We start from the raw sequence: 26,696 nt of genomic DNA, 5'->3' as shown, positions 1-26,696 counted from the left end.
GTCGTGGAATACGCCGAAATGGTCGAAAAATCACGTGGGCCTCTCAAAATAGGCTTAGAGAGGCCCTTAACGTGCATTTAATCCTCTTAACAAGTGCTCTGGCCAGCTGGAGGGGGACCGTTTCCCGCCCTGCAAAACTGGCACCTGCAAAATCCCGCGGAGGCGGGTTCCAAACCCACCCTCATTGTTTCCGACTTTCCTGCCTCTCCCGCCTCCAAACCCGCCTCCTTGGACGTCTGAAAATCGTCCCCTTGTATTCTTAGAAAGGCAAAATCAATGGGAGGAATATTGCCAGCCCTGGGGAGGCTGGGATGGAGGCGGGACTGCCGGGAAAATGGCAGAAACTGGGAGCAGGCCCGTCTCCTTGCCACCTTCCCGGGAGGCGGGTCCCCGAGTCACGCAGGGACCCATCTCCTCGAGGTGGGAAGGGGATTACAGCCATTTATCTGCCTGTTAACAGGTAGTTAACAGGCAGTTAAGAGGATTATCCCCATTTTACCCCTGCAGGTGCAGGCTTCCTGATGGCTGTGAACCTCGCCAAGGTCAGCGAGGCGAGCAGTGGGTCTGCGGGGTGAGAGGGATCGAAAAGTCCGCTGTGGAGGTGAGTGATGGGTGCAAGTGTGGAGAGGTAAGTATGTGAGGTGAGTGTAAAGTGTTAGAAAAAGTTTACTTACCTTTGTTTCTTCCTGCAGGCTTCAACCCTTGGGGATCCAGAGGTGCCTCATCTCAACGGCAGAGATGACAGAATGGCTGCCGCATTCTCAGATGCAGCAGCCATCTGATTTCTGCTGAGGAAAGAGGTTTGGTGAGTCTTCAGTACAAGGACTCACCTTAGAACAGAGATTGTCAGTGTTTGACAGCTTCTCTAAGCTGTCAAACGCTGACAGGTGAAACGTCATACGCTGACGTCCTCTGTCACCGGCTTTCCCTTAATTGGGCGGGCTTAACAAGGTCAATCAAGGGAAAGTACCGTGGGTTGGCCGGACATCGTTGGGGGCGGGACTAAAACCCCAAAACCAGCAGTCCCACCCCTAGCCCACCCCCATTGACAAAATCCAGCCCAATGGTCACCATTTTGGCTTTGAAGGGAATTTAAAATTAAATAGGACTTAATCACAAATAACAGTCTATTATAAAATAACTGTAAGATCTCTGATATGAAGGCTAGCAGAATTTAACCATGTTTCATCTCAGGCCTGAAATATTTTAAGGTCCAAGGGCAGAATAAGCGGGATTCCATTTTATGGTTGCACTAATAAGTTCTGCTATGAATTATTTCAGTAGACACAAGTCTCATGCACAATAAATATTGATTGCAAGACTAGGATTAAATGCTACTCAGAAATTACAAGTAGTAGAATGTCTGTATAAGGAGTGAGCCTCGGCTCAATGATAACATTCCTGCATCTGAGTCACAAGGTTATGGTTTGAGGTCCACTCCAGACAGCCCCGGCGAGTGGATAAATTATGGTCCCTGAATACTGGGTTGATATCCAGCAGGTACTTACGTCCAATAGGAGTGGAATGGCCCCTCCATTGTAGCCCCAGTAAGCAAATCAGCAGCAATGTAGCCTCTGAATACTGAACTGAAGGGTATTTGCGTCCAATAAGAGTAGAGTGGCAAACCCCCCCCCCCCCCCCAAATCATATGTAGTTAACGCCCCCCCCTCCCCGGTTAGGCTAGTGACCTGACCACATTAAAAAAGGGTCTTCAGTATGGAAACAATCCAGAGCATGATTTGCTGGAAGAAATGGGCTGCCTCATGTGACGCCATGCTTGGAAGAGAAGAAGAATGTCTGTACTAGAATATGTCAGACATTATACAGGTGCTAGGAATCTTATTTAAAATATACATAACGCTTTCCAAATCATAACCAGAACCTGAGTAAACTAATATCTGCACAAGTACATGTAGAATATTGGAATTGCTTAAAATCCTTACTGATTGGCAAGAATTGAACAAAAAAGAAATGCAGCATAATACATGCATAAATTTCTTACCAGTAATTGCACTGGACATAAATATCAGCCAATTGAAGACTGCAGACATATTAATAGAATTGGCTTAGATCAAAAGGCAATGTCAATGTCCAATCCCAATTAACTTCTAAAAATCAAGAATCATTGCACAACATCAATGTAAATTTATTCAGACACCAATGCGGGTATAAACAGATTTAAATACAGTATAATTTCTTTCCAACAATTATAGATTGGCTGGAGGCATGAAGGATCAAGACTTACCGTACTGCTGATGTTTATAAGATCCACCTTTAGATTTATATTGCAATGCCAATAAATTAACACTGATTACATTATGTGTATATCTATTACTCACATATCTATTATATTTTTAAAATGCTGAGTGGGTTGCAACATTCCATCTCAAAATACATTGAAAAGTCAATGTATGTCAAGCTCTGCAAATGGGAAAACCTATTGAAAAACTGTCAACATTTACCTGCAGTACTAGTTATGCCTATAAGTGGTGCCGTGATTGGTATTTATAATGTTAAAGAACTGTCATGTAACATTAGACGAAATCCTATACCAAAAACTTTTGGCCTTTAAGTCTGAATGGGATCATTTCCGTCTTCAGTGGCTGAGCAGGAATCTGGTGGGGCAGTGCAGATCACCCACCTTTTATAGAATGAATGAAATGAAAATTAGGTTGGTTCTATAAAGGATGGGCAATCCGTTACCCCAAATTACCGCCCAAGGGGAAGACGACAAAAATCGACCTACTGTGTATATTCACGCAGCACCACCAAAAATACACTGGATGGCAGAGTAATAAATCTCAACGTAAAGAAGACTACCCACTCCGCCCCCCACATCAAGAATTCAGCCTATGAAAACTTCCTGATGCCCTGAAAGAGAACTAATACAAACGTTCCTCGGTTAGGCCTGCACCAAATGGAAAGAAAAACATTATCCACCCCACCAACTCTGAATGAAGAAACTGTAATTTCTTCCCACCTGACATTTCAAAGCAGACAACAGTGTGTCCATTACACCAGATCTTCACTTCCTTTACATTGCCCCAGGATTTCAGGGATTTCTCGAAGGAGGGAGGGAAAGGAGGAGGTGGAGCTGGGCCTGGTTTCCAATCTGCACAGGCCCATAGCATTGATGGAAATGAGGCATGAAGGGGAGGACCCCTACCCCCTCATCTTAATTTTCTGTTTGTGTGGTCATGAGAATTCACAGAAATCACAGAAACCCCACAGTGCAGATGGAGGCCTTTTCGGCCCATCGAGCCTGCACCGACACATATCCCACCCGATCCCCGTAACCCCTACACCAACACATATCCCACCCTATCCCCGTAACCCCACATATTTAATCTCCCTAACACTAAGGGTCAATTTATCATAGCCAATCAACCTAACCCGCACATCTTTGGACTGTGGGAGGAAACCGGAGCACCCGGAGGAAACCCACGCAAATTCAGTTACGGGCTCCCCATGAAGCTAGCTTTGAAGAAACTGGATACGAAAACAAATTGACAATCACACTCGGAGAAATCAAGGCTAGCTCGTCTGGGAAATAGAAAAGTCACAGAAGCATAATCGAAGTTGCATTTCTGAGGGTGAAGTTAAAGCATACTGTTGGGGAAGTTTCATTCTACATCTCATTAGGAACTGCTTGAGCCTATGAAGTAGTCAAAATGGAACAGCTCCATTTTTGATTTTAATGCCTCAGGATTTGGCAGTGGATGAGGCACCCGCTGGACACAGGTAAAAGCCTCGTGCATAAATGCTAATCAGGGTTCTATTACGTCAACAGAATCCCAATGACATTTTAACCGGGACTCTGCGGCTTTCCAGCCAGACTGGGAAGGAAGAAGAGGCCCCTCAGGTAATGTAAAAAAATTCCTTTGTGGAGGCAAGGGGAGTAAGAGTGCTCCTCCGGGCCTAACTAGGAAATTGTGGTTTCCTCGGCTCCAGATTGCCCTCCTTTTCTTCCCGACACCCTCCTGAAAATCCATCCTTGCCACTCACCTGGAAGTGTGGGGGGGGGGGGGGGTGGTCAAGGGCCATCTGAACGTCCTCGGCCAGCAGCCGCTCATTGCCCTCTTCCCACCCATTCTGGACCAATGATATTTAAATGAGCCCCGAGGGTTAAAATACCCCAGATCTGAAATTAGGCCAGCGTTTGGCACTCACTCTACCCCATCTCACCTGAAATCTGCTCCGTGTTAAAACTGACCCCATAGAAAAAACATCTCAGCCAGAAGGTTCCCATGGGACTTTGGAGGGTCGTAGATGAAGAAATTTTGGAGTGAAAGGCGGGAGGAAATAAAAAAAGGCTGAGTTGCTCAAATCAGGAATAGGTGCCCAAGGATTAAAAGCCCTTTGTAAGACTGGCGTTGAGAGCAATGCCATAGCAGTTTGGGCGAGACACATTTGGATTGTGTGGCCAGGTGGGAAGACTTCAGTGAAGTGGAAAAAATCACTAGCTGTAAACTAATTTCTGTCAGTACCAGGGTGCTAATAGATTCAACTACTATAAGATTGTGGATAGTCAGGAACTTGTTTGCAAGGAAATTAACATTCTTGAAGATGATACAGAGCATGCCATGACATGAGATGAGGCTGGATGGGGAATAATATCAGCTGGGGAGGAGGATTGCGAGTCACATCTTGGTGAAAGGCAAGGTGGTAGAGAAATGGAGGGGCAGAGCAAGCATCGGCAGGAGAAGATGAAAGAGGGAGGGGTATGGACTAGGGCTGAGAAGTAGCTATTAGAGGATATAGGTGTTGGGTTCAAGACAGCAACCAATACATGCACACATAAGTGACACAGAGGAAAACCTTAAATTATGGGCAAATGGCAGAGAACCAGATATAATAAATAAGTCCTTAGGACAGGAGCTTTATGAGTGGAAGTAATGCGATCAGACGTCCAGGTCTATGAGCAAGGTCAGAGATGTACAGCATCTGTGAGGAAGAGTAGTGAGGTCTGTAGTCTTCAAGGAAAGTTGGAGATGTCTGAGCTTGGCGACGAAGATTGGAAAAAGCCATGGTTGGTGAAGAGGTCAAAGAGTCTGCAAGCAGCTGGGAGGGGGAGGGCTACTTGATGGGGTTAGGTGCAGTGCTGGACAAAGTAATGCAGAAGAAAACAACCATTAAAACCAAGAATCAAACCAGCTGCCGGTAGAGAGTCAGATGATCCAACTGACAGAGCTGCTTGTGGAAAGACTGTTGGCGACAGCAGCTCTGGCAGCAAATTGGCACAGGATAATGAAATCCACTCCATGAGCCATGCAGAGAAGGGAGTTAGGTGGTTCTTATCTAGGTTTCACAATGTGCAGTCTCAATCTACTTGCTAGTAGGTGCAGACCCATTAATTGACTTTAAAATGACAATCTTAGAAAGGCCAAAAATATGGCTGGTGTGGAAAGATGTGGCCTCTGCTGTATCTAAACCTTTGTGTTCACACCAGTTGCTTGGAATGAAAAAGAGTTCCATTTGCCGGACATCCTTCACATTGACAAGCACGCAAAAATATATCCCTTTCCTTCCCAACCCCCTACGTCGAGAAAAAAAAATTAATTGATAGTGTTTTTGAACTGAAGTGACGAAACTACAGGAAACTTTGGTTTATCCGGAGGTTAACTGTCCGGAATGCTCGAGCCACCGGCAAAAATCAGGAGCCGTTTCGTTCGTTTTTTTTTCTTTTCGTTGCTTTTTTTCCCACCAGTCAGGCTCTGCAAGGTCTCGCTGAAGCTGTTGCTAAGCTACAGAGATGCTTGCAAGGTACGGTCGACTGTTTAGAAGCTGTTACTAAGCAACAGGGTTTGTTGCCAGATACGGAGCTCAAAATCTCCATATGTTTCAACATTAGCGCTGGTTTGTCCGGCAGTTTTGATGGGACGGCAACAGCTCGGTCCCGTCGGTGCCGGACAGCACAAAGTTTCCTGTAGTGAAATTTCTAACTCCTGGTCTGAACTAATCTCAGTTGTGGTAGCAGTATTCCTAACTGACATCCAGTCATTTCTACTGGAAAATGTATGCATGTAGGCATTGGGCTCAATTTTGATGCCCTCATGGATTATTATTCTGCCAGCATCCATTGTCTAGGCTCACTCATTAAGAATGACCATTTGGTAAAGTGACTCAAAGGCTCTGGTGTTCATGGAATAGTACCTCGGAAGGGATCAATATTTTCAGACGAGGGAAAGGAAGGGTGTGAATTAGAAAAGTGCTCAACATACTTTTTCATTTGTTTACAAACACAAGGTATTTTTTTTATTCGCTTATGCGATCTGGGCATTGCTGGCAAGGTCAGCATTTATCGCCCATCCCCAGTTGCCCTTGAGAAGGTGGTGGTGAGCTGCCTTCTTGAACCGTTGCAGTCCATGTGGTGAAGGTACATCAACAGTGCTGTTAGGTAGGGAGTTCCAGGATTTGGACCCAGCGATGATGAAGGATCGCCGATATACTTCTAAGTCAGGATGGTGTGTGGCTTGGAGGGGAACTTGGAGGTGGTGGTGTTCCCATGCGCCTGCTGCCCCTGTCCTTCTAGGTGGAAGAAGTCGTGGGTTTGGGAGGTGCTGCCAAAGAAGCCTTGGCAAGTTGCTGCAGTGCCGGTGGTGGAGGGAGTGAATGTTTAAGGTGGTGGGTGGGGTGCCAATCAAATGGGCTGCTTTGTCCTGGATGGTGTCGAGCTTCTTGAATGCTGTTGCAGCTGCACTCATCCAGACAAGTGGAGAGTATTCCATCACGCTCCTTACTTGTGCCTTGCAGATGGTGGAAAGGCTTTGGGGAGTCAGGAGGTGAGACACTCGCCGCAGAATACCTAGCCTCTGACCTGCTCTTGTTGCCACAGTATTTATGTGGCTGGTCCAGTTATGTTTCTGGTCAATGGTGACCCCCAGGATTTTGATGGTAGGGGATTTGGCGATGGTAATGCTGTTGAATGTCATGGGGAGGTGGTTAGACTCTCGCATGTTGGAAATAGTCATTGCCTGGCACTTCTGTGGCATGAATGTTACCTGCCACTTATCAGCCAAGCCTGAATGTCGTCAAGGTCTTGTTGCATGCTTTATTATCTGAGGAGTTGTGAATGGTGCTGAACACTGTGCAGTTATCAGCGAACATCCCCATTTCTGACTTTATATTGGAGGGAAGGTCATTGATGAAGCAGCTGAAGATGGTTGGGCCGAAGACACTGCCCTGAGGAACTCCTGCAGCGATGTCCTGGGGCTGTGATGATTGACCTTCAATCATCACAACCATCTTCCTTTGTGCTAGGTATGACTCCAGCCAGTGGAGCGTTTTCCCCCCCCCGATTCCTATTGACTTCAGTTTTACTAGGGCTCCTTGATGCCACACTCAGTCAAATGCTGCCTTGATGTCAAGGGCAGTCACTCTCAACGCACCTCTGGAATTCAGCTCCTTTGTCCATGTATGGACCAAGGCTGTAATGAGGTCGGGAGCCGAGTGGTCTTGGCGGAACCTAAACTGGGCATCAGTGAGCTGGTTATTGGTAAGTGCCGCTTGATAGCATTGTCAATGACACCTTCCATCACTTTGCTGATGATTGAGAGTAGACTGATGGGGCGGTAATTGGCCAGTTTGGATTTGACCTGCTTTTTGTGGACAGGACATACCTGGGCAGTTTTCCACATTGTCGGATAGATGCCAGAGCTGTAGCTGTACTAGAACAGCTTGGCTAGAGGTGCGGCTAGTTCTGGAGCACAAGTCTTCAGCACGATAGCTGGGATGTTGTCGGGGCCCATAGCCTTTACTGTATCCAGTGCGCTCAGCCGTTTCTTGATATCACGTGGAGTGAATCGAATTGGCTGAAGACTGGCTTCTGTGATGGTGGGGACCTCGGGGGTAGGCCGATATGGATCATCCACTCGGCACTTCTGGCTGAAGATGGTTGCAAATGCTTCAGCCTTGTCTTTTGCACTCACATGCTGGGCTCCACCATCATTGAGGATGTGGATATTCATGGAGCCTCCTCCTCCCGTTAGTTGTTTAATGGTCCACCACCATTCACGACTGGATGTGGCAGGACTGCAGAGCTTTGATCTGATCCATTGATTGTGGGATCGCTTAGCCCTGTCTATAGCATGCTGCTTCCGCTTTTTAGCATGCATGTAGTCCTGTGTTGCAGCTTCCCCAGGTTGGCACCTCATTTTTAGGTACGCCTGGTGCTGCTCCTGGCATGCTCTTCTACACTCCTTATTGAACCATGGTTGGTCCCCTGGCTTGGTGGTAATGGTAGAGTGAGGGATATGCCAGGCCATGATTGTGGTGGGATACAATTCTGCTGCTGCTGATGGCCCACAGTGGATGCCCAGATTTGAGCTGCTAGATCTGTTCTGAATCTATCCCATTTAGCACGGTGGTAGTGCCACACAACACGATGGAGGGTGTCCTCAGTGTGAAGACGGGACTTCGGCTCCACAATGACTGTATGGTGGTCACTGCTGCCAATACTGTCATGGGCAGATGCATCTGTGACAGGTAGATTGGTGAGGACGACGTCAAGTAGGTTTTTCCCTCGTGTTGGTTCTCTCACCACCTGTTGCAGGCCCAGACTGGCAGTTATGTCCTTCAGGACTTGGCCACGCTACCGTTCCCGGTAAGGTGTAGTATTATCACAAGGCTTTCAAACCATGTCTTTGAGGAGAATGACACAGGCTTCTTCTGGCCCCTTGTGAAGCAAACTTTTTCATAAAAACAGTGCTGTGTTAAAAATATAATGCAACATATAGCAGATTGATATTTTCAAACCTTTGAAACACAATTGGGATTTGAAATGTGAGGCCACATTACTATTTTACTAACTACAATAAGAAAGCAAAACAGGAGGTTCACATACTGAACCCATTACACGGTTAATTCAGTTTCATATTTTTAGTGAAACCATCACCGTAAGACAACAGTTTTTATAAGTTTAGAAAATAATTTGATACCTTCAGTTAAAATATTACCTTAAGGAGCTTTGCATTAAGCAGTAATGTGTAGGCAGCTTCAGTGTAGTTATCACACTCTTTGTGCAGGTCACACAGCTTGTATAGATACCTAAGGAAGCAACATTATCAATTTTGAACATATATTGAATATGAAATACTGTAGAATGTTCTGAAGAAAATCCTAATGTATCAAATAAAAAGACTATTCTTCAGTAGAGTTTGAACAAATCTACATTTGTTAGTACTACAACATGGGTGGTTTAATTAGCCCTAGTACCTTGGGTTTGGGAGTACTCATTATCCAGTGACCCCTGCTGGAAGTGCGCACGTATGAACTTCAAGTGAGGACAGAATCAAACAAGTCCCTGTGGCAACACTCACTATCAAGGCACACAGATGAATAGTAACCACTGGGTCATGTATGGGAGGATATCCAGCATCTGTGGAATTGTGCCCCACCAAGGAGTCAAAGTCTTCAGGAGAGGATAAATGGTGGAAAATGGAAGAGAAGATTGGAAGAAAAAAAAATAAGCACTACTATGCTACAGAGCAGTAGTAACATTTGCTGAACGTATCTTACTGGCACGTAATGGATCTACACTGTCATCACTGTGCAATTAGGGTGCTGAGAGCTAGATATTCATGAAAGATTTTTGTGCAATTTGCTTGTGAAAAATGTCACATTGCAGTTTTTTTCTTACAAGTTAGGCTATCACTGGCCTCTGCTCTTTGCCACTGAGTTCTTGTTCTGTGATTGGCAGGAATTCACCTTGGAGCACTGCAGAAGTCATTGGTGAAAGTACACAAATCACAGGCTGAGAAATTGGACTTTGCCCAAAACGAGCGCCAAGTCAGCAAAGCAATTGCTTTGTGCGCCAGTCCCCGGTAACCTGAGCCCCGATCTAAATTTGACCTCGGGCCTCATTTACATTAAAGAGGCAAGCTGTGGACGCCAATCAGGAGACCCAATGCAGCTCGCCAGTCGGGCCCTGACCAATTTCAGATGGCTCTTATTTCTTATTCATGTGTTGGAAATGAATCATTTTGTAACAACTCCAACTGTACTGTGAAAGTGTTTTTGCATACCTGATGTACATTTCTTCTCTCTCAATTTCTTTGTAGAAGTTCTGAAATACAGATCAGAAAACATTTTTCTTCCAATTTTGTAATACATGTGGGTTATTCAAATAATATACCTCTTAAAGCAGACAGTAGAAATTTTACTTAAAGACAACAGCTTAGAATTTCCAGAAGCCCTGTTCTACTGGCAGAAATACAACATGGCAGGACTTCAACCTGCCTGTCTGCCCTGGCTCTGACTCTACTCAAATCCGAGGAATGGGGTCAATTGCATAACAGTTGTTCACACCAATACTGGGGTGCCCGCTCCACAGGGGAAGTGGGATTTCAAAGTGGCATATTGCCAATCCATAGGGCAGCAGATCAGTTTGGCCGAACCGTGAAGACATAGAAATTTCAAGTTCCAGTTGTTCCCTCACTGTTGTAATGCTCTCCTAAGGGCAACTGAAAGCTCTGAGATTGATTCCCATTGGGATACATCATTGTGGCCCCCGTTTATAGTTTCTGTATGGCAACTACGTCTTCTTTGTTTCCATGTTCAAAACGGCCCGGAATTTCTATGCCGATTTCTACAAAATTAGTCCTCGAGCTTGTTGAGGTTAAGGGTGTCAAACTGGATTTGCACAGAAGCAAATCTCTCACATTGTGAATCTTTAATGTGCTTATTATAATATAATACTCCAAATAGTGTAGTATTGATGCATGTTATTCGTGATGTGAACAGGCAGTTATGGCTAAACTGCCCACTTGCATTGCTTTTGAGAGAGAGCAGGCAGAGCTCTGGGGATACATATTCAAATGCAAAACATAAATGACCAGCTTCCAATTGCTAGTGAAATTTCACATGACTCAAAAGACAGGATAGTTAGTGCTTTTCAATTATTTGAAATTAAATGGTGGTGAACTAAGCTTCTAAATTTAAAAAAATTTGCCCACAGTGATGTGCAATATTAGGTGCACAAGTCTGTCTCTTCCAGGTGGCTACCAACACTAAACCTCCAATTTTTGCAAAATCAATTGGTGCAATGCAAAAGATCAAAATGCACCATCAGAGCCAGGCCGTTAAGGACAGAAGTTAGGAAACACTTCTTCACACAATGGGTGGTAGAAGCGTGGAACTCTCTCCCACAAAAGCAGTAGATGCTAGCTCAATTAATCATTTTTAATTTGAGATCAATAGATTTTTTTTTAGCCAAGGGTAGGTGGGTGGATGGATTTAGGATACAGATCAGCCATGATCTCATTGAATGGCAGAACAGGCTCAAGGGGCTGAATGGCCTACTCCTATGTTGACACATGCAGTATATTCAAGCATTACATTGTCTATAGCTCTGTCAGAAAGGTGCAGGGGTAGGTGCCCGATTGCTGTCCAGCTCTCCAAGTACTTTTGCCTTGAATATACAAGAATTCAGTGACATTAAATGACATATGCGCTTAACTGTTCAGCTGTATTAATCAAGGTCAGTGACGCATACAAAAACTATCTCACCAACTACCTATGGTCTACCTCTAGTATTTCAAAAGTATATACATATATTCAAGAAGGAGTTGGATATATTTCTTAAGGCTAAAGGGATCAAGGGGTATGGGGAGAAAGCAGGGACCGGGTACTGAACTTGGATGATCAGCCATGATCGCATTGAATGGCGGAGCAGGCTAGAGGGGCCGAATGGCCTACTCCTGCTCCTATCTTCTATGTTTCTATGCTGCTTTTTCAGCTTGAACAAAGAATTATTCAACAACACAATTCTTTAAAGACTACTACAAACTCAAGCAGACTGGTGGGCTTCTTTTTTCCTATGTGTGTTCATCTCATCATTGTTTCAACTGATGGAGAATTGTTTCAGATGTTTTCCTTTGGAAATGTTACTTAATGTTTTACATTTCATAGTAACAAGCATCTTAGCTGACAACAGGCACCATCTCACTATAACCTTTACCATTATGGCACTACAGAAAATCTTAACAGAAGCATATAGCTGCTCAAACTGTTAAGAAAACCTCAGAATTAATGGGCCCATCTGAAAACACACGTCTTTATTTTAGCCTTCAGTATCTGTTTAGTATTTAGAATTTAACATAACTATATCATAGCATCCCTTTTGTGACAATCCTACAAATCTGTATATGTGATAAACAGCCTTTATGCCTATTTAATTTATTATTTTCCCTTTATTATAATTTTTTAAATAAGTCACTTTACATGCAAAGTGGTACTTAATTGATTCTCCATTTATAAACTAGACCATAAACTTTTGTTTGATGTTGTAAAAGATACATCTTTAATAATTAAGTAAGAGTATATTTTTGATACTTGATCAATATTTTACAATACATTAATTTACACATATTTTATCCTCAAAATATGTACTTTCTATAAAATATTGCTATGACATTGCTTTCTGCTCTTGTTAAAGACCACTTTCATCATTTAGGGCTGATTGTAACATATTCTCTGAAATAGGACAAATTTAATCTGAGTCGAAGTTGAGGTACCTTGAATGGATAGCTGCAACAACACTTGTTACTATGGGAATAGGTACTCAGACCAATATATTGAGTAAAATTCAACAACCCCAGCAGGAGCCGCACTTGAAGTGAGCATGAGTTGGAGCTAGGGCTTCAATACTATCAACTTTAAGCATAGATCCCCAGTGGAAGCAATGCAATCACTGAATTTACCCTTATGAGTATGAGATGCTGAACATTAGTGGCATTATTTTCTATTTCTGCCTAATATTTACAAGGAAAAAGAGGAATTCAGATCACCTTTGGCATCTGCCATTCACCCCTGGGTTCTTGGTCTGTGATTGGCACAAAGCCACATTAAGGCAATGGCCCGAAATCTGCGGTGGGCAATAACAACGAACGAACAGCATTTGTTGTTATTACCCCTTTGAAACCGTGTTAGGTTGCACATGCGCTAAATCCTGAAGTTGTGGCCATTCATTCACTGCTCTGACACTGGCTGCATTGTGGCCCCCCTCCCCATAGCCAGCAATCAGTGTAATCAAGGAAATCAGTGAAACGGACAAAAACTTCAGCTTTTCCGCGGTAATATCGCTGTTAAATACCCCATTAAAAGTTAGATCCTTTTGGATTAGGTTTAATAGGGGTTTTAAACGGCCTATTGACTGCCAAAAAAATGTTATGAACCTGAAAAACTAATTTGAATTTTGTGGAGTGTCAAATTTATCCATTTTAATAAATATTACAATTTTTAAGAATCGTTAAATTTTCTTTTTAAAGTTTGTTCATCTTTATTTCAGGTTTACCTTTTCCCCATGTGAGAGCCCCAAACTTTGTTTTGCTCTCTGTAACATTTTTTAAAAGTTAGAATGAAAGGAGCTTATTCACTTCTTGGTTCCCGGTCTGTGAGAATTCTGCATTGTGATTGGCTGCTTAGACAGCTTGTTGATGTCACAGCAGCTCACGTTAGGGATTTCCCATTAACTTCCACTGATCTCAACTGAACGTCGGAAAAGCCGAACTTCTCACCACAGAGATCGTCAGATCTTTGGAGGTAGCTTACTTCAGGGCCAGCAGCGAACACCTTTGCTTCGCTGCTGCCCACAAATTACGGGCCCATAAGTGGAAAGTACTAATGTAACTGTGGAACTATACATTCCTGAAGTTGATCACCATCATAAAAACATTCACAGTAAGCTCTTACCAGTACATTAACTGTACAGCTCATACGGTTTTCTTTGTTTTCATCATGCATGATCGTTCTGTAATCCAAAAGTCTCTCCATAAGCCTGACAACCAGCATGACAAAGGTTTCTCCATTCTTAGCAAGATACTTGTGCTTTCTACAGTGTTCCAGAAGGCTGGATAAAGTAGTAAATAGCAAATTAATTTCATGCATGCGGAAAAAATAATTGAGGTCAAATTTAAAGTATTAGGATGCTATATATTATTCACACATTTTCATTATTACAAAGTCAAAATGTGCTGCAGTATAATTATTATGCTATTTGTCTCTGTTACAGGATAATTTTTCTCATTAATTGACACTTACATCTTCTCAAACAGCACTTTGTACTGCTCATCCCCTCTGCCTCCTTCCACTTCATGATCTAGCTTGGTGATGATCTCATTTTCAAACTATAATTAAACAGTGAGTGTAAATAATCAGCATTACAGTATGTTATTAGTTCAATGCAAACATTTCATTTATTACTGGAGCTTCTATGATTTATATACTGAGGAGAGAATAAAATAACTAATCACGTCTATCTTGCTTCATTGATCTTAAGTGCAATGCATTTCAAAATGATCCATTCATTGTCAATTGTGGTGCATTTGTGGACACTGGAATGAACACACAGCAAATTTGTGAAAACCTTGCCAGTTCAAGCGTAACCTTTTGCTAGCTCTTTAAAGAATGGATTACTCTTCTTGCACCAATAACGTTATGCTTAACCTGTACGAACGTATTGTAGACAACATTAATGAGGTTTTTCTTGGTTAACATTTTGAAATATGAATTCAGTCATTCAACTTTTTTTTTTAAAAAGCAGAGAGAAAAATACACATTCTCTACAAAAAAATAACACTTCCACAACCAAAGATAATACAGTAACAGCTACTGTGCAAGGATTACTTACTCTATTGCCTCACTAATCAGTTCTAGTAGAAATTCGGCCAATTGCGATCGACTCTCCTGACACCAACACAATGGATTAACGTCAGAATATTGAAAGCAACCTTCCTCAAGCATAATTTTGTTAATCTTCACATTTGCCTGAGACACAGGCAGGGGACCAGGAATATGCAATAAAAATGACTGGTGCAGAGCACTGTTCAGTCATGAATGGCCGTTATGTAGGATATATGATGTCTGTGGCTTAAACATGTATGCTAATCTGCATTTCATACACGTTTGCTTGCGACTTTCACTTTATATTTTGTTTCCTAAATGGCTATCCCTCACTTAGGGATATCTCTGACCTGGAAGCAATTATTTTTGGACAATATATCAAAGAACAGGATGTAACGAGCAGGGTGGATAAGGGGAACCAGTAGATGTAGTGTATTTGGATTTCCAGAAGGCATTCGAAAAGGTGCTGCATAAAAGGTTACTGCACAAGATAAGAGTTCATGGTGTTAGGGGTAATATATTAGATTGGATAGAGGATTGGCTAACTGACAGAAAACAGAGTCGGAATAAATGGGTAATTTTCAGGTTGGCAAACTGTAACTAGTGGGGTGCCACAGGGATCAGTGCTGGGGCCTCAGCTATTTACAATCTATATTAATGACTTGGATGAAGGGACTGAGTGCACTGTTGCCAAATTTGCTGACGATACAAAGATGGGTGGGAAAGCAAGTTGTGAGGAGTACACAAAGACTCTGCAAAGGGATATAGGCAGGTTAAGCGAGTGGGCAAAAATTTGGCAAATGGAGTATAATGTGGGAAAAAGTGAGGTTATCCACTTTGGTGGGAAGAATAAAAAAGCAAAATATTATTTAAATGGAGACTACAGAATGCTGCGGTACAGAAGGATCTGGGTGTCCTTGTACATGAAACACAAAAAGTTAGCATGCAGGTACAGCAAGTAATTAGGAAGGTAAATGGAATATTGGTCTTTATTGCAAGAGGGATGGAATATAAAAGTAGGGAAGTCTTACTACAACTGTACAGGGCGTTGGTGAGACCACATCTGGAGTACTGCGTACAGTTTTTATGTTTCTATGTTTTGGTCTCCTTATTTAAGGAAGGAAACATACTTGCACTGGAGGCAGTTCAGAGAAGGTTCACTAGGTTGATTCCCGAGTTGAAGGGGTTGTCTTATGAGGAAAGGTTAAGCAGGTTGGGCCTATACTCATTGGAGTTTAGAAGAATGAGAAGTGATCTTATTGAAACATATAAGATTCTGAGGGGGCTCGACAAGGTAGATGCAGAGAGGACGTTTCCCCTCCTGGGGAAATCTAGAGCTTGGGGGCACAGTTTCAGAATAAGGGGTCGCCCATTTAAGACGGAGATGAGGAGGAATTTCTTCTCTCAGAGGGTCGTGAATCTTTGGAATTCTCTACCCCAGAGAGCTGTGGAGGCTGAGTCATTGAATATATTCAAGGCGGAGATAGACAGACTTTTGAAAAACAGGGGAATCAAGGGTTACGGGAAGCGGGCAGGAAAGTGGAGTTGAGGCCAAGATCAGATCAGCCATGATCTTACTAAATGGCAGAGCAGGCTCGAGGGGCCGAATAGCCTACTCCTGCTCCTATTTCTTATGTTCTTATGTAACAGTAAGTAGCAACAGACATTCTGTTGGGATCCAATAACTGCCTGGTAAAGAATTAACTTTCCAAACTTCCCCCTTTCTACTAAACTTGAGGCTACTATACCTCAAGAGTGAATCAGGCAATTGGACGTGCACTTGAGGAGGACTAATTTGCAAGATTATGGGGAAAAAGCTTAAAAATAAAAAAACGAGAAACCCGACCCCCAACTTCCGGTTTTAAAGGAGGCGGTTAGGGGGCGGGCAACTAACCCACTCTCCGGAGGCAGGTCAGTCACTAAAGATTTTTAAGGAGGTTGCAGGCCTGAAATTTTAATACCAGCAGGCCGGGATTTCCAGGCCTCGGAAATCCCAGCAGATGAAAGGTGGTGAAAAGAGCTCGATCCGATGTCCCCTCACATTGTTCGATTCACCTCACCTCCCGCAATGTCAGATTCCCCTCACCCCCTGCAATGTCAGATTCCCCTCACCCCCCGCGATGTCAGATTCCCCTCACCCCCCCGCAATGTCAGATTCTCCTCACCCCCCGCAATGTCAGATTCTCCTCACCCCCCCGCAATGTCAGATTCCCCTCACCCCCCCGCAATGTCAGATTCTCCTCACCCCCCCGCAATGTCAGATTCCCCTCACCCCCCCGCAATGTCAGATTCCCCTCACCCCCCCCCGCAATGTCAGATTCCCCTCACCCCCCCGCAATGTCAGATTCCCCTCACCCCCCCGCGATGTCAGATTCTCCTCACCCCCCCGCAATGTCAGATTCCCCTCACCCCCCGCAATGTCAGATTCCCCTCACCCCCCCGCAATGTCAGATTCCCCTCACCCCCCGCGATGTCAGATTCCCCTCACCCCCCCGCAATGTCAGATTCCCCTCACCCCCCGCAATGTCAGATTCCCCTCACCCCCTGCAACGTCAGATTGCTCTCACCCTCCCGCAATGTCAGATTCCCCTCACCCCCCCGCAATGTCAGATTCCCCTCACCCCCCGCGATGTCAGATTCCCCTCACCCCCTGCAATGTCAGATTCCCCTCACCCCCCGCGATGTCAGATTCCCCTCACCCCCTGCAACGTCAGATTGCTCTCACCCTCCCGCAATGTCAGATTCCTCTCCTTTCACCACCCCCCGCAATGTCAGATTCCTTTCACCCCCCCGCAGTGTCAGATTCTCCTCACCCCCCGCAATGTCAGATTCCTCTCCTTTCACCACCCCCCGCAATGTCAGATTCCTCTCACCCCCCCGCAGTGTCAGATTCCCCTCACCCCCCCACGATGTACAATTCCCCTCACCACCCCCCGCCCCTCCGCATACTTCTCAGTTCCCCGTACTAAAATCCTACCCCCCAATCTTTTCCTGGCCCCCGAGCTCTTATCGGGCCCATTATGTCTGTCGCATGTACCCAAACGAGAAGGCCAAAGCAAGCAAGCAATTTAAATACAAGCATCCTGTGGGGTTTTTTTTTAATGAGTTTAAAACACATGTATTTAAACTTCCTTGGTCCTGGTCAAGTGTTTCTCAGCCAATTGAGCAGTCCATCAGAAGCACAGATAGCTAGGCCAGAGGGAGTGTATGGCTATTCATCAACAAATCGCATTGTAAGGTTAGGGACCTTGGCCTAGAAATTCATTGTAGCCACTTTTGGGGCGGTAAAGTCGGGCAGCCGCGAAAGTTTGCGCCCGCCGCCAAATCAAGGCCACTTCTCCGATATTCATTAGCTTCGCCCTAAGAGTTTGCTCAAGCGTTAAAACTGGCGCTGGACGCCTCTCTTTAGGCGCTAAGCCGGAGGTGCTGAGCGAGAGCGCCCAGGCCGGGCGCAGCGCAGGTGCGGCCATCTCGTGATTGACAGCAGACACCCTGACGCCGGCCAGCTCTTAAAGGGGGAAGGGTCGACTTTGTCTGCTGCCACGCCCTGGATAGTGGAGCCCTCCAGCTAGGCCTGAACACTGCTGCTGGACCCAAATAGCGCCTGAAGCTATGCAGAGGGACCGTGAACGAGCGCAGCGCTTCTCAGAGCGTGATCTGAGTGTGCTGGTTGGTGGTGTGGAGAAGAGGCGCCATATTTTGTACCCGGACAATGGCAGGAAGGCGCCGGTCCGCGCCTACTGGAGAGCCTGGAGGCATGTCGTCAGCAAGGTGTCAGCCAACAGCGAGGTCCCCAGGACCGGTGTCCAATGCCGCAAAAAGTTTAATGACCTCACGCGGATTGTCAGGGTGAGTACCCTTTCCAGTGACCTCCTCATCCTTGCATGTGCACCTCACATTATGGGCAAAGGGACCTGAAAGCCCTAATGGCCAGCCCTCATCCAGCAGCTATGGGACAGGCATGAACATCAATTGCACATTCTGCACTTAACACACTGGCCAAGCTATTCCACCATGGGAGGCAGTGCACACAAGATCAGGGCGACACACTGGCCAGGCTTTTCCACCATGGGAGGCAGTGCACACAAGATCAGGGCGACACACTGGCCAGGCTATTCCACCATGGGAGGCAGTGCACACAAGATCAGGGCTACACACTGTACTTAGAGGCCGTCCTTTCTCTTGCAGGCCAAGCTGGCCAATAACAAGAAGAGCCGGACTGCGACCGGGGGAGGCCGACCCCAGATCCAGCCGCTCACCGAGCTGCAACATCGCGTGGAGCGCATCATGGGTGGCCGGGTGATTGGCCCCGTTGCATGTGGAGATGCCAACCCTGTTCTGGGCACCAATGGTAAGGACATCAATGTTTGGACCTCTCTCGTCCCACTTGCGCATCAGATCTACATCCTTTGCCACTGTCCGACCAATGCGCTGAATGCCACCACTCATGCATTCCTCGCTGACGCCCTCTCCTCACTCTAAAGCTACTCTTGTGATTTCCTGCTTTCAGATGGTGAGGAGGAGGTCCCTGAACTTGCCAGTGACAGCCCCTCAGAAGAGGAGGAGGAGGAGGAGGAGCAAGAGGAAGGCGGCCCATCAGGGGAACCCTCAGCCGTGGCAACCCATGCCAATGTAGGGGACACGTCTTCCCTGGAGGGGAGCGTCGCGGAAGTGTCGGAGGGGAGGGGGGCTCATGGGACCTGCAGCCTGCAGAAACGCAGGAGGGGGGTGCCAGCTCGGCGGCCTTCTCCCCAGAGGGGGGAAGGGTCGGAGGGGAGTCCAATTGCTGGGCCCAGCGGCGTCCAGCAACGCAGGAAGGGTCGGCCAGCTCGGCGGCCTTCTCCCCAGAGGGAGAGTCCGGCCTCCAGTCCGGAGATGGTCTTCGCCGAGGAGATGGAACGCCTCGAGGACTTGTCCGCGGACTCGGAGCGCCGGCACACGGAGCTCATGGGGGTAGTGGCACGGTTGCCTGAGACCATCGAGTCCCTCTCTCGGAGTGTCACCGACGTCGGGGCCTCACAGGCCATCAGTTTGGCGGAATTCGGGGCAGAGCAGGCAGCGAGTCGGGCGGCATTCGGGGCCGCTCAGGCAGCGAGTGGGCAGCTGATCAGTGGTGCCGTGCAGTCACTGGGTGCTCTGATGAGGTCACTGAACAGGTCAACACGGGCACTCACTGCTGCCACACTCGCTGTGTCAGCCAGGCATCGCCAGGGCACCCGGCGCGCTGCAGCAGCACAGCGGTCTGTCCCTCGGCAGATTGGTGCGCATGCTGCAGTGCTGGCCCGGGCGAGTGCCAGTGTCTCAGGCGACCAGCGAGCGCCTGCCATCCGCCAGCTTGCCCCCATTCCTCCAGCCGCCACTGCCACTCCCCCAGTGGAGCTGCCAGGAGCTGCTGCAGCGACTGATGCTGGCCAGCCACAGCTGCAGCATTCAACAGCCGCCCGCTCGACGGCCAGACCTCGACTAGGCCGACCCCCAAGGGCATCTGCCGTCACGACATGTGCCCCTCTGGAGCCTGCCCCCAGACTTGCAGCAGCCAATGGCCTTACTTTGAGGAGCAGCAGGGCGGGCAGGGGCCACACAAAGATGGCCAAGGCATCGCCCTAGCGGGCCAAAAAGTCGAATGTGTGGCCAGTTGTGTTTGTTTTTTGAGGCCGAGAATTGGATGTTTGTTTTTTTGAGGCCGAGAATTGGATGTTTGTTTTTTGAAGGCCGAGGATGACGGCCATTTTATTTGCACTGTTTTGTTAATCCTCTCCAGGTTGTGGGAGCGAGTGATGTGTTTGAGTGTTTTTTGGGGGTTTCGTCTGTTTTTGGTTTTCATGTGGGAAGGGCCCTGAGTTTGTACAATAAAGCATTTTATTTATTAACATTGTCCATGTTTGATCTTTGAAGTGTTTGTTGCCTTAACCGGCTGAGGGCTTGCGGAGCGGCTGCAATCATGTTCTTTCATTGGCACAAGCCATTCCCTGACAGGGGGCCTAGAAGTGACGTTCAATAAGCCGCCGACGGGCGGCCCTTGGACCTTGTGCCTCCCTCCTGGGCTGGTACTCCTCGTCCTCGTCCTCCTCCTCCTCATGCTCCTCCTCCTGAGGTGGGGGTCCAACGTGAGGTGGCAGTGCCTGAGTCCTGCGGATAGCCAGGTTGTGCAGCATGCAGCAAACGACGACGAATTGGGAGACTTGCTCCTGCGAATACTGGAGGGCTCCCCCGGAGCGATCGAGACAGCGGAACCGTTGCTTGAGGACGCCGATTGTTTGTTCTATGATGTTCCTAGTCGCTTGATGGCTCTCGTTGTATGCCTCTTCAGCAGGGGTCGTGGGCGCGCGGAGCGGGGTCATGAGCCAGGTACACAAAGGATAGCCTTTGTCCCCGATAAGCCATCCTCTTGGGGGAGGCTGTGCCTGGAACATGTCAGCCACAGTTGTCTGTCGCAGGATAAAGGCATCGTGGCTGCCGCCTGGAAAGCGGGCATTGACAGCTAGGATGCGCTGCCTGTGGTCACACACCAGCTGTACGTTGAGGGAATGGTAGCCCTTCCGGTTGCGGTAATCCTCGGCATGCTCCAGAGGTGCCCGCAAAGCCACATGCGTGCAGTCAATGGCGCCCTGCACCATGGGGAAGCCCGCTATTCTTGCAAATCCCACTGCACGCTGCTGCTGCTTGTCCAGGGTCATGGGGAAGGAGATGAATTGATGTCTCCTTCTGAAAAGGGCTTCGGTCACCTGGCGGATGCAGCAATGCACGGCGAACTGGGAGATGTTAGCGATGTCCCCAGCAGCGGATTGGAAGGAGCCGGTGGCATAGAAGTTGAGAGCCACGGTCACCTTCACTGCCACCGACAGAGACGTCCTGCGCATCAGCTGTGGCTGCAGATCTCTCTGAAGCAGCTGGCAGATGTCTGCAACCACCTCCCTTCTGAATCGCAGCCTCCTTACACACATCGCGGCAGACATGGTCAGATAGGAGGACTGCTGGCGGTATACCCTGGGTGGGTAAGGCCTCAGTTGGCGACGCCTGTTGCCCCCTCTGCGTCTAGCCAGGGCTGCCACTCTCTCACGGCGTCTGTAAGCCCTTCTGGCATAAGGCTGAAAGTCAGCGTTGGCACCCAATGCAGCCCCCATTATATGCTGGCAAACAATGAGCTCTCAATGAAGGCAAAGATAATTGCTAAGCTCTGGCCTGAGCCCAAAATACCTGCCCTAGTGTTGGTCCAAACCAGTAAGCTCTCCTCCTTGGTCTCTCTCCAAAAAACCGTTGCACAAGAGTGAATGCTGCAAAATGGCTGGCCTTTATAGTGCAGGGTAAGTGCCCTTTAATTAGCGCTCCCCGCGGCCCGCCTTGGCTGTGTACCGTTCCACTTCACAGTCGTTAGGGCCGCCCGGCGCACAATGGCCCGGCGCGAGTGAAGTTCCGGTTCGGGCGCACGAAGGGCGTTGCACTAGTAAATGACGTCATGATCTGCGCGCGCAGCAGGGCGTGCGCTAAGACTTTGCGCCGGCGCTAAATGTGTACTGAAGTTGGGGCGAGGCGCAGATCGCGCTGCGCCCGGGCGCTAAGCGCCTAGCGCTCGAGATCTACTCCTCCTAAGGCGCTAACGGCTGGCGCGCCCAACTGAATTTCTAGGCCCTTGTGTCTGGTCCAGTTCACATTGCAGTTTAGCACAGTATGCATAATTATTTGTTATTTTCCATCTTTCCAACCTTTCAATTACTGTAAATCTGCAGTGGGTCCCTGTTCACTTATCCCTTTGACGCTTAATAAATCTCTGGCAGTTTATAATTTAAGTCAGTAGATTGTTTACTCCAAAATCTTCTAAAGTTCAGGAAGATCATGCAACATAACCAGTAAGCCAAAATCCAGTTATGAGGGTTTTCTATTCACGTTCATACGATGATTTTAACGGAAAAAAGATTTTAAAGACCATCAATTTTTGTTCTCTTTCACCTAGATTATTGTATTAGTGAAATAAAAGCTACATATTTCTTAGTAAATCACCTGTTGCTAAAACTTCATTCTCCAGCCCCACCTGGTAGACTGTAGCCTTGACATTATGGCTTTCATTTTATTATAATTAATTAATACATATGTACTATATTTCTGCTACAGTACTTTAAAAACAAATCAAAACCGGGTGCGATTCCTTAATTACAAGAACAACAACTTGTATTTATATAGCGCCTTTAATGTAGTAAAACGTCCCAAGGCACTTCACAGGAGTGTTACAGGGCAAAAAATTGACACCGAGCCACATAAGAAATTAGGGCAGATGACCAAAAGCTTGGTCAAAGAGGTAAATTTTAAGGAGCATCTTAAAGGAGGAAAGCGAGGTAGAGAGGCGGAGAGGTTTAAGGAGGGGGCTCCTTAGCTTAGGGCCTAGGCAGCTGAAGGCACAGCCAACGACGGTTGAGCGATTATAATCAGGGATGCTCAAAAGGGCAGAAATCTCAGAGGGGTTGTGGGGCTGAAGGAGATTTCAGAGATAGGAGGGATTTGAAAACAAGGATGAGAATGTTGAAATCAAGGCGTTGCTTAACCGTGAGCCATTATAGGTCAGCGAGCACAGGGGAGATGGGTGAACGGGACTTGGTGCGAGTTCGGACACGGGCAGCTGAGTTTTGGATCACCTCAGGTTTACGTAGGGTAGAATGTGAGAGGCCAGCCAGGGGTGCATTGGAATAGTCAAGTCTAGAGGTAACAAAGGCATGGATGAGGATTTCAGCAGCGGATAAGCTGAAGCAAGGGCGGAGACAGGCAATGTTACGGAGGTGGAAATAGGCGGTCTTAGTTATGCCGCGTATATGCGGTTGGAAGCTCATTTCAGGGTCAAATATGACACCAAGGTTGCAAACAGTCTGGTTAAGCCTCAGACAGATGCTAGGGAGAGGGATGGAGTCGGTGGCTAGGGAACGGAGTTTGTGGCGAGGTCCCAAGACAATGGCTTCGGTCTTCCCAATATTTAATTGGAGAAAATTTCTGCTTATCCAGTACTGGATGACAGACAAGCAGTGTGTCAATTTAGAGACTGTGGAGGGGTCGAAAGAAGTGGTGCTGAGGTAGAATTGGGTGTTGTCAGCATAGATGTAGAAACTGATGCTGTGTTTTCGGATGATGTCGCTAAGGGGCAGCATATAGATGAGAAATAAGAGGGGGCCAAGGATAGATCCTTGGGGGACCCCAAAGGTAACAATGCGGGAGTGGGAAGTGTTCTGGACATTATGGACATTTTACATGCAGATAGCACCCTCTGGTGGTGGTTATTGTGTTAGTGGTGTGTTTGTATGAAACAGAGGTCATTTGACCTTCGTTCCTTTCTTCCTGTGAGAGGTCATTTGACCTTCGTTCCTTTCTTCCTGTGAGAGGTCATTTGACCTTCGTACCTTTCTTCCTGTGTAACCCAGGAAGTAGAATTCCAGGAAGAACCTGGCAGTAATGGAGGATTCCATGAGGGTTTCACAATCCAATGTAATCTGATTTCATATGTTAGGCCAAGCGCAATATCTGTGAGTATCTTTGTTTGTTAGCATAATAGCAACGTTGTCAGAGTAGTATTTTGACAATATGTTTATAAAAGGTTAATATTTGATAGTTACAGAAGTTAGTCCAAATGTTAGTTAGTTATACAATTAGTCTATTCTACTGTTGTAAATGTTATATCTTATGTAATATCGAATGTATAGTACTCAGTTTATGTACAAAACATACTTTGTCTTTGTTTACAGTTTCACAAAAATTGTTCAAGTAAAGGCTTCAAACAGCAAACGGCTTCACGAAGAATTATTTTGAATAAGTGTTTAACTTGCTGGATAACTAGATAGGAGCACGTCTAGCGCGGCCAGTACAGGAAGAGAGGCAATTGCAGGTGATTTTCTGGCTATGATTGGATAGATAAGAATGGCACCAGGCAAGTGCAGTCCACCCAGTTGGCAGATGGTGGAGAGGCGTTGGAGGAGGATGGAGTGGTCAACTGTGTCAAAGGCTGCAGACAAGTCGAGAAGGATGAAGAGGGATAGTTTACCTTCGTCACAGTCACAAAGGATGTCATTTGTGACTTGGATGTGAGCCGTTTCAGTACTATGGCAGTGGTGGAAACCGGATTGGAGGGATTCAAACATGGTTGCGGGAAAGATGGGCACTGATTTGGGAGGCAACAACATATCCAAGGACTTGAGAGGAGAGGAAGGTTGGAGATGGGGTGGTAGTTTGCAAGAACAAAGGGTCAAGGGTTGTTTTTTTTTGAGGAGAGGAGTGATGACGGCCGAGTTGAAGGAGAGGGGGACAGTGTCTGAGGAGAGAGAACCGTTAACAATGTCAGCTAACATGGGAACCAGAAAAGGAAGTTTTGTAATCTGTTCTTAATTAGGTGATCTGTTCTTAATGAAAGCAAAACCAACCTAATTTCTTTAGAAATGACGAGCAAATCCAAAATTGTTCACATTTTAAGAACTTTAAAAAACAATTCTGTTTCAAACAGGTTTAGATTGCATTTGAAAGTTATGACATCAACTGAAACTTACATTTCTGTAACAATTCTCACAGAGAAAGACCTCTTGCTTTACAGGGCAGAGAGAAAAATAGTGTTCACTGAGAAGGAGGAAAAAAATACAAGAGTTGGGGGGGGGGGGGTGAAAGCATGTCAAAGGAGGCATTTGAAAGGAGGGAGGTTTTAGAGGGCAAGCGACATAATGGCTGAAGAAGAGACCACTCATGGTGAAGTGGATAAAGTGGGAAACAAGGCGCAAACTGATTTGGAGAAGCAGAGGGCACATGCAGGGACCTGGAAAGAGATGAGCAACAAAGGGAGCGGGTGTAGACCAGGCTAGATTTGAAAGTAAAGATGGGAATGTTAAAATTAATTTTCACAGAGAGCCAGTGAAACTCGGCAAACATAGGGGGCAATGGGAGCGTAGGACATTCTGTGGATGAAGACAGAAGCTGTGGTGTTCTGGATAAATTTAGGTTGGGGACAGTGGAAATGAGTAAGCCAGCAAGGAGAGTGGTGGAGAAGCCAAAATGATAAGGACATGGATAGCAGTGGTGGAGTCTTGGTAGCAGTGGTGGAGAGATAGGGATAGAGCTAAGTGATGAGAGATTGTGTAGAATGGGCCTATACTCTCTGGAGTTTAGAAGAATGAGAGGTGATCTCATTGAAACATACAAGATTCTGAAGGGGATTGACAGGGTAGATGCTGAGAGGTTGTTTCCCCTGGCTGGAGTGTCTAGAACTAGGGGGCATAGTCTCAGGATAAGGGGTCGGCCATTTAAGACTGAGATGAGGAGGAATTTCTTCACTCAGAGGGCTGTGAATCTTTGGAATTCTCTGCCCCAGAGGGCTGTGGATGCTGAGTCTTTGAGTATATTCAAGGCTGAGAGTCGATAATCAGCCATGACCTTATTGAATGGCAGAGCAGGCTCGAAGGGTCGTATGGACGACTCCTGCTCTTACTTATGTTCTTATACTTCATAGCCATCAAATGCCAATAGTTGTTTTCAAATATTTTTATTTTACACAAAACATATAAATGTGTACATGATACCCGACATGAATCTTGTCATTCGTGTGGAAATGACTTATGAAGTAATACTGGGTGGCCTGCTGGTGGCACTGTCCAGGGAGAGTATAAATACTCGGGCATGGGCCCAGCTTGCTCGGTACATTCTTTAACAGGAACTAGAGAAGGACACAACTAGATCTCCATGTTGAAAACCAGTTGATTAAAGCCTACTCAGATCAAGTGCCTTGTAGTTTTCTTACGTCAATACCCAGTTATATGAACCATAGATGGACATGGTCATATCATGAATGTGTAAAGCACAACAAAAATTTTCATATTATTCTTACAAAACACCATGAATTAAAAAGGCTCAAAATTAAAATGCAAAGTTTCCCCAATGGCTCAAGTGTGTCACCTGTTGTGGTACTGAGGCATATAGACCATAAGATACCATGTTTGAATCTTTTCTATACTGAGTTAGCTGAACTGATCTTGGGCAGTAGTTGGGGTGCTGTATTTGGCCTCAGCATCACTATACTAGGGAGAGGGGAAAAAAATTAACTCTTGATCACGATCCCTGCT

At 46.3% G+C, this 26,696-nt stretch overlaps 1 protein-coding gene across 5 annotated transcripts in view; it reads right to left on the bottom strand.

The window, feature by feature from the left end:
* Positions 1-26,696, bottom strand: part of dock1 (dedicator of cytokinesis 1) — a 712,419-nt gene that overhangs the window by 153,407 nt on the left and 532,316 nt on the right. For all 5 annotated transcript variants that reach the window (XM_085994680.1, XM_085994678.1, XM_085994676.1 and 2 more), the window contains 4 exons: positions 14,038-14,123; positions 13,690-13,846; positions 10,023-10,063; positions 8,955-9,045 (listed from right to left, as the gene is read on the bottom strand). In XM_085994680.1, the coding sequence (XP_085850806.1) occupies positions 8,955-9,045; positions 10,023-10,063; positions 13,690-13,846; positions 14,038-14,123 (375 nt within the window). The remainder of the gene's footprint in view (positions 1-8,954; positions 9,046-10,022; positions 10,064-13,689; positions 13,847-14,037; positions 14,124-26,696) is intronic.

Source organism: Somniosus microcephalus, chromosome 8 (genome assembly GCF_052327205.1).
Source record: "Somniosus microcephalus isolate GS21.2 chromosome 8, FLI_Smic_1.0, whole genome shotgun sequence".
NCBI classification, from domain to species: domain Eukaryota; kingdom Metazoa; phylum Chordata; class Chondrichthyes; order Squaliformes; family Somniosidae; genus Somniosus; species Somniosus microcephalus.
The sequence above is the reverse complement of the archived record's forward strand: the minus strand, read 5'-3'. Positions and strand labels throughout refer to the sequence as shown.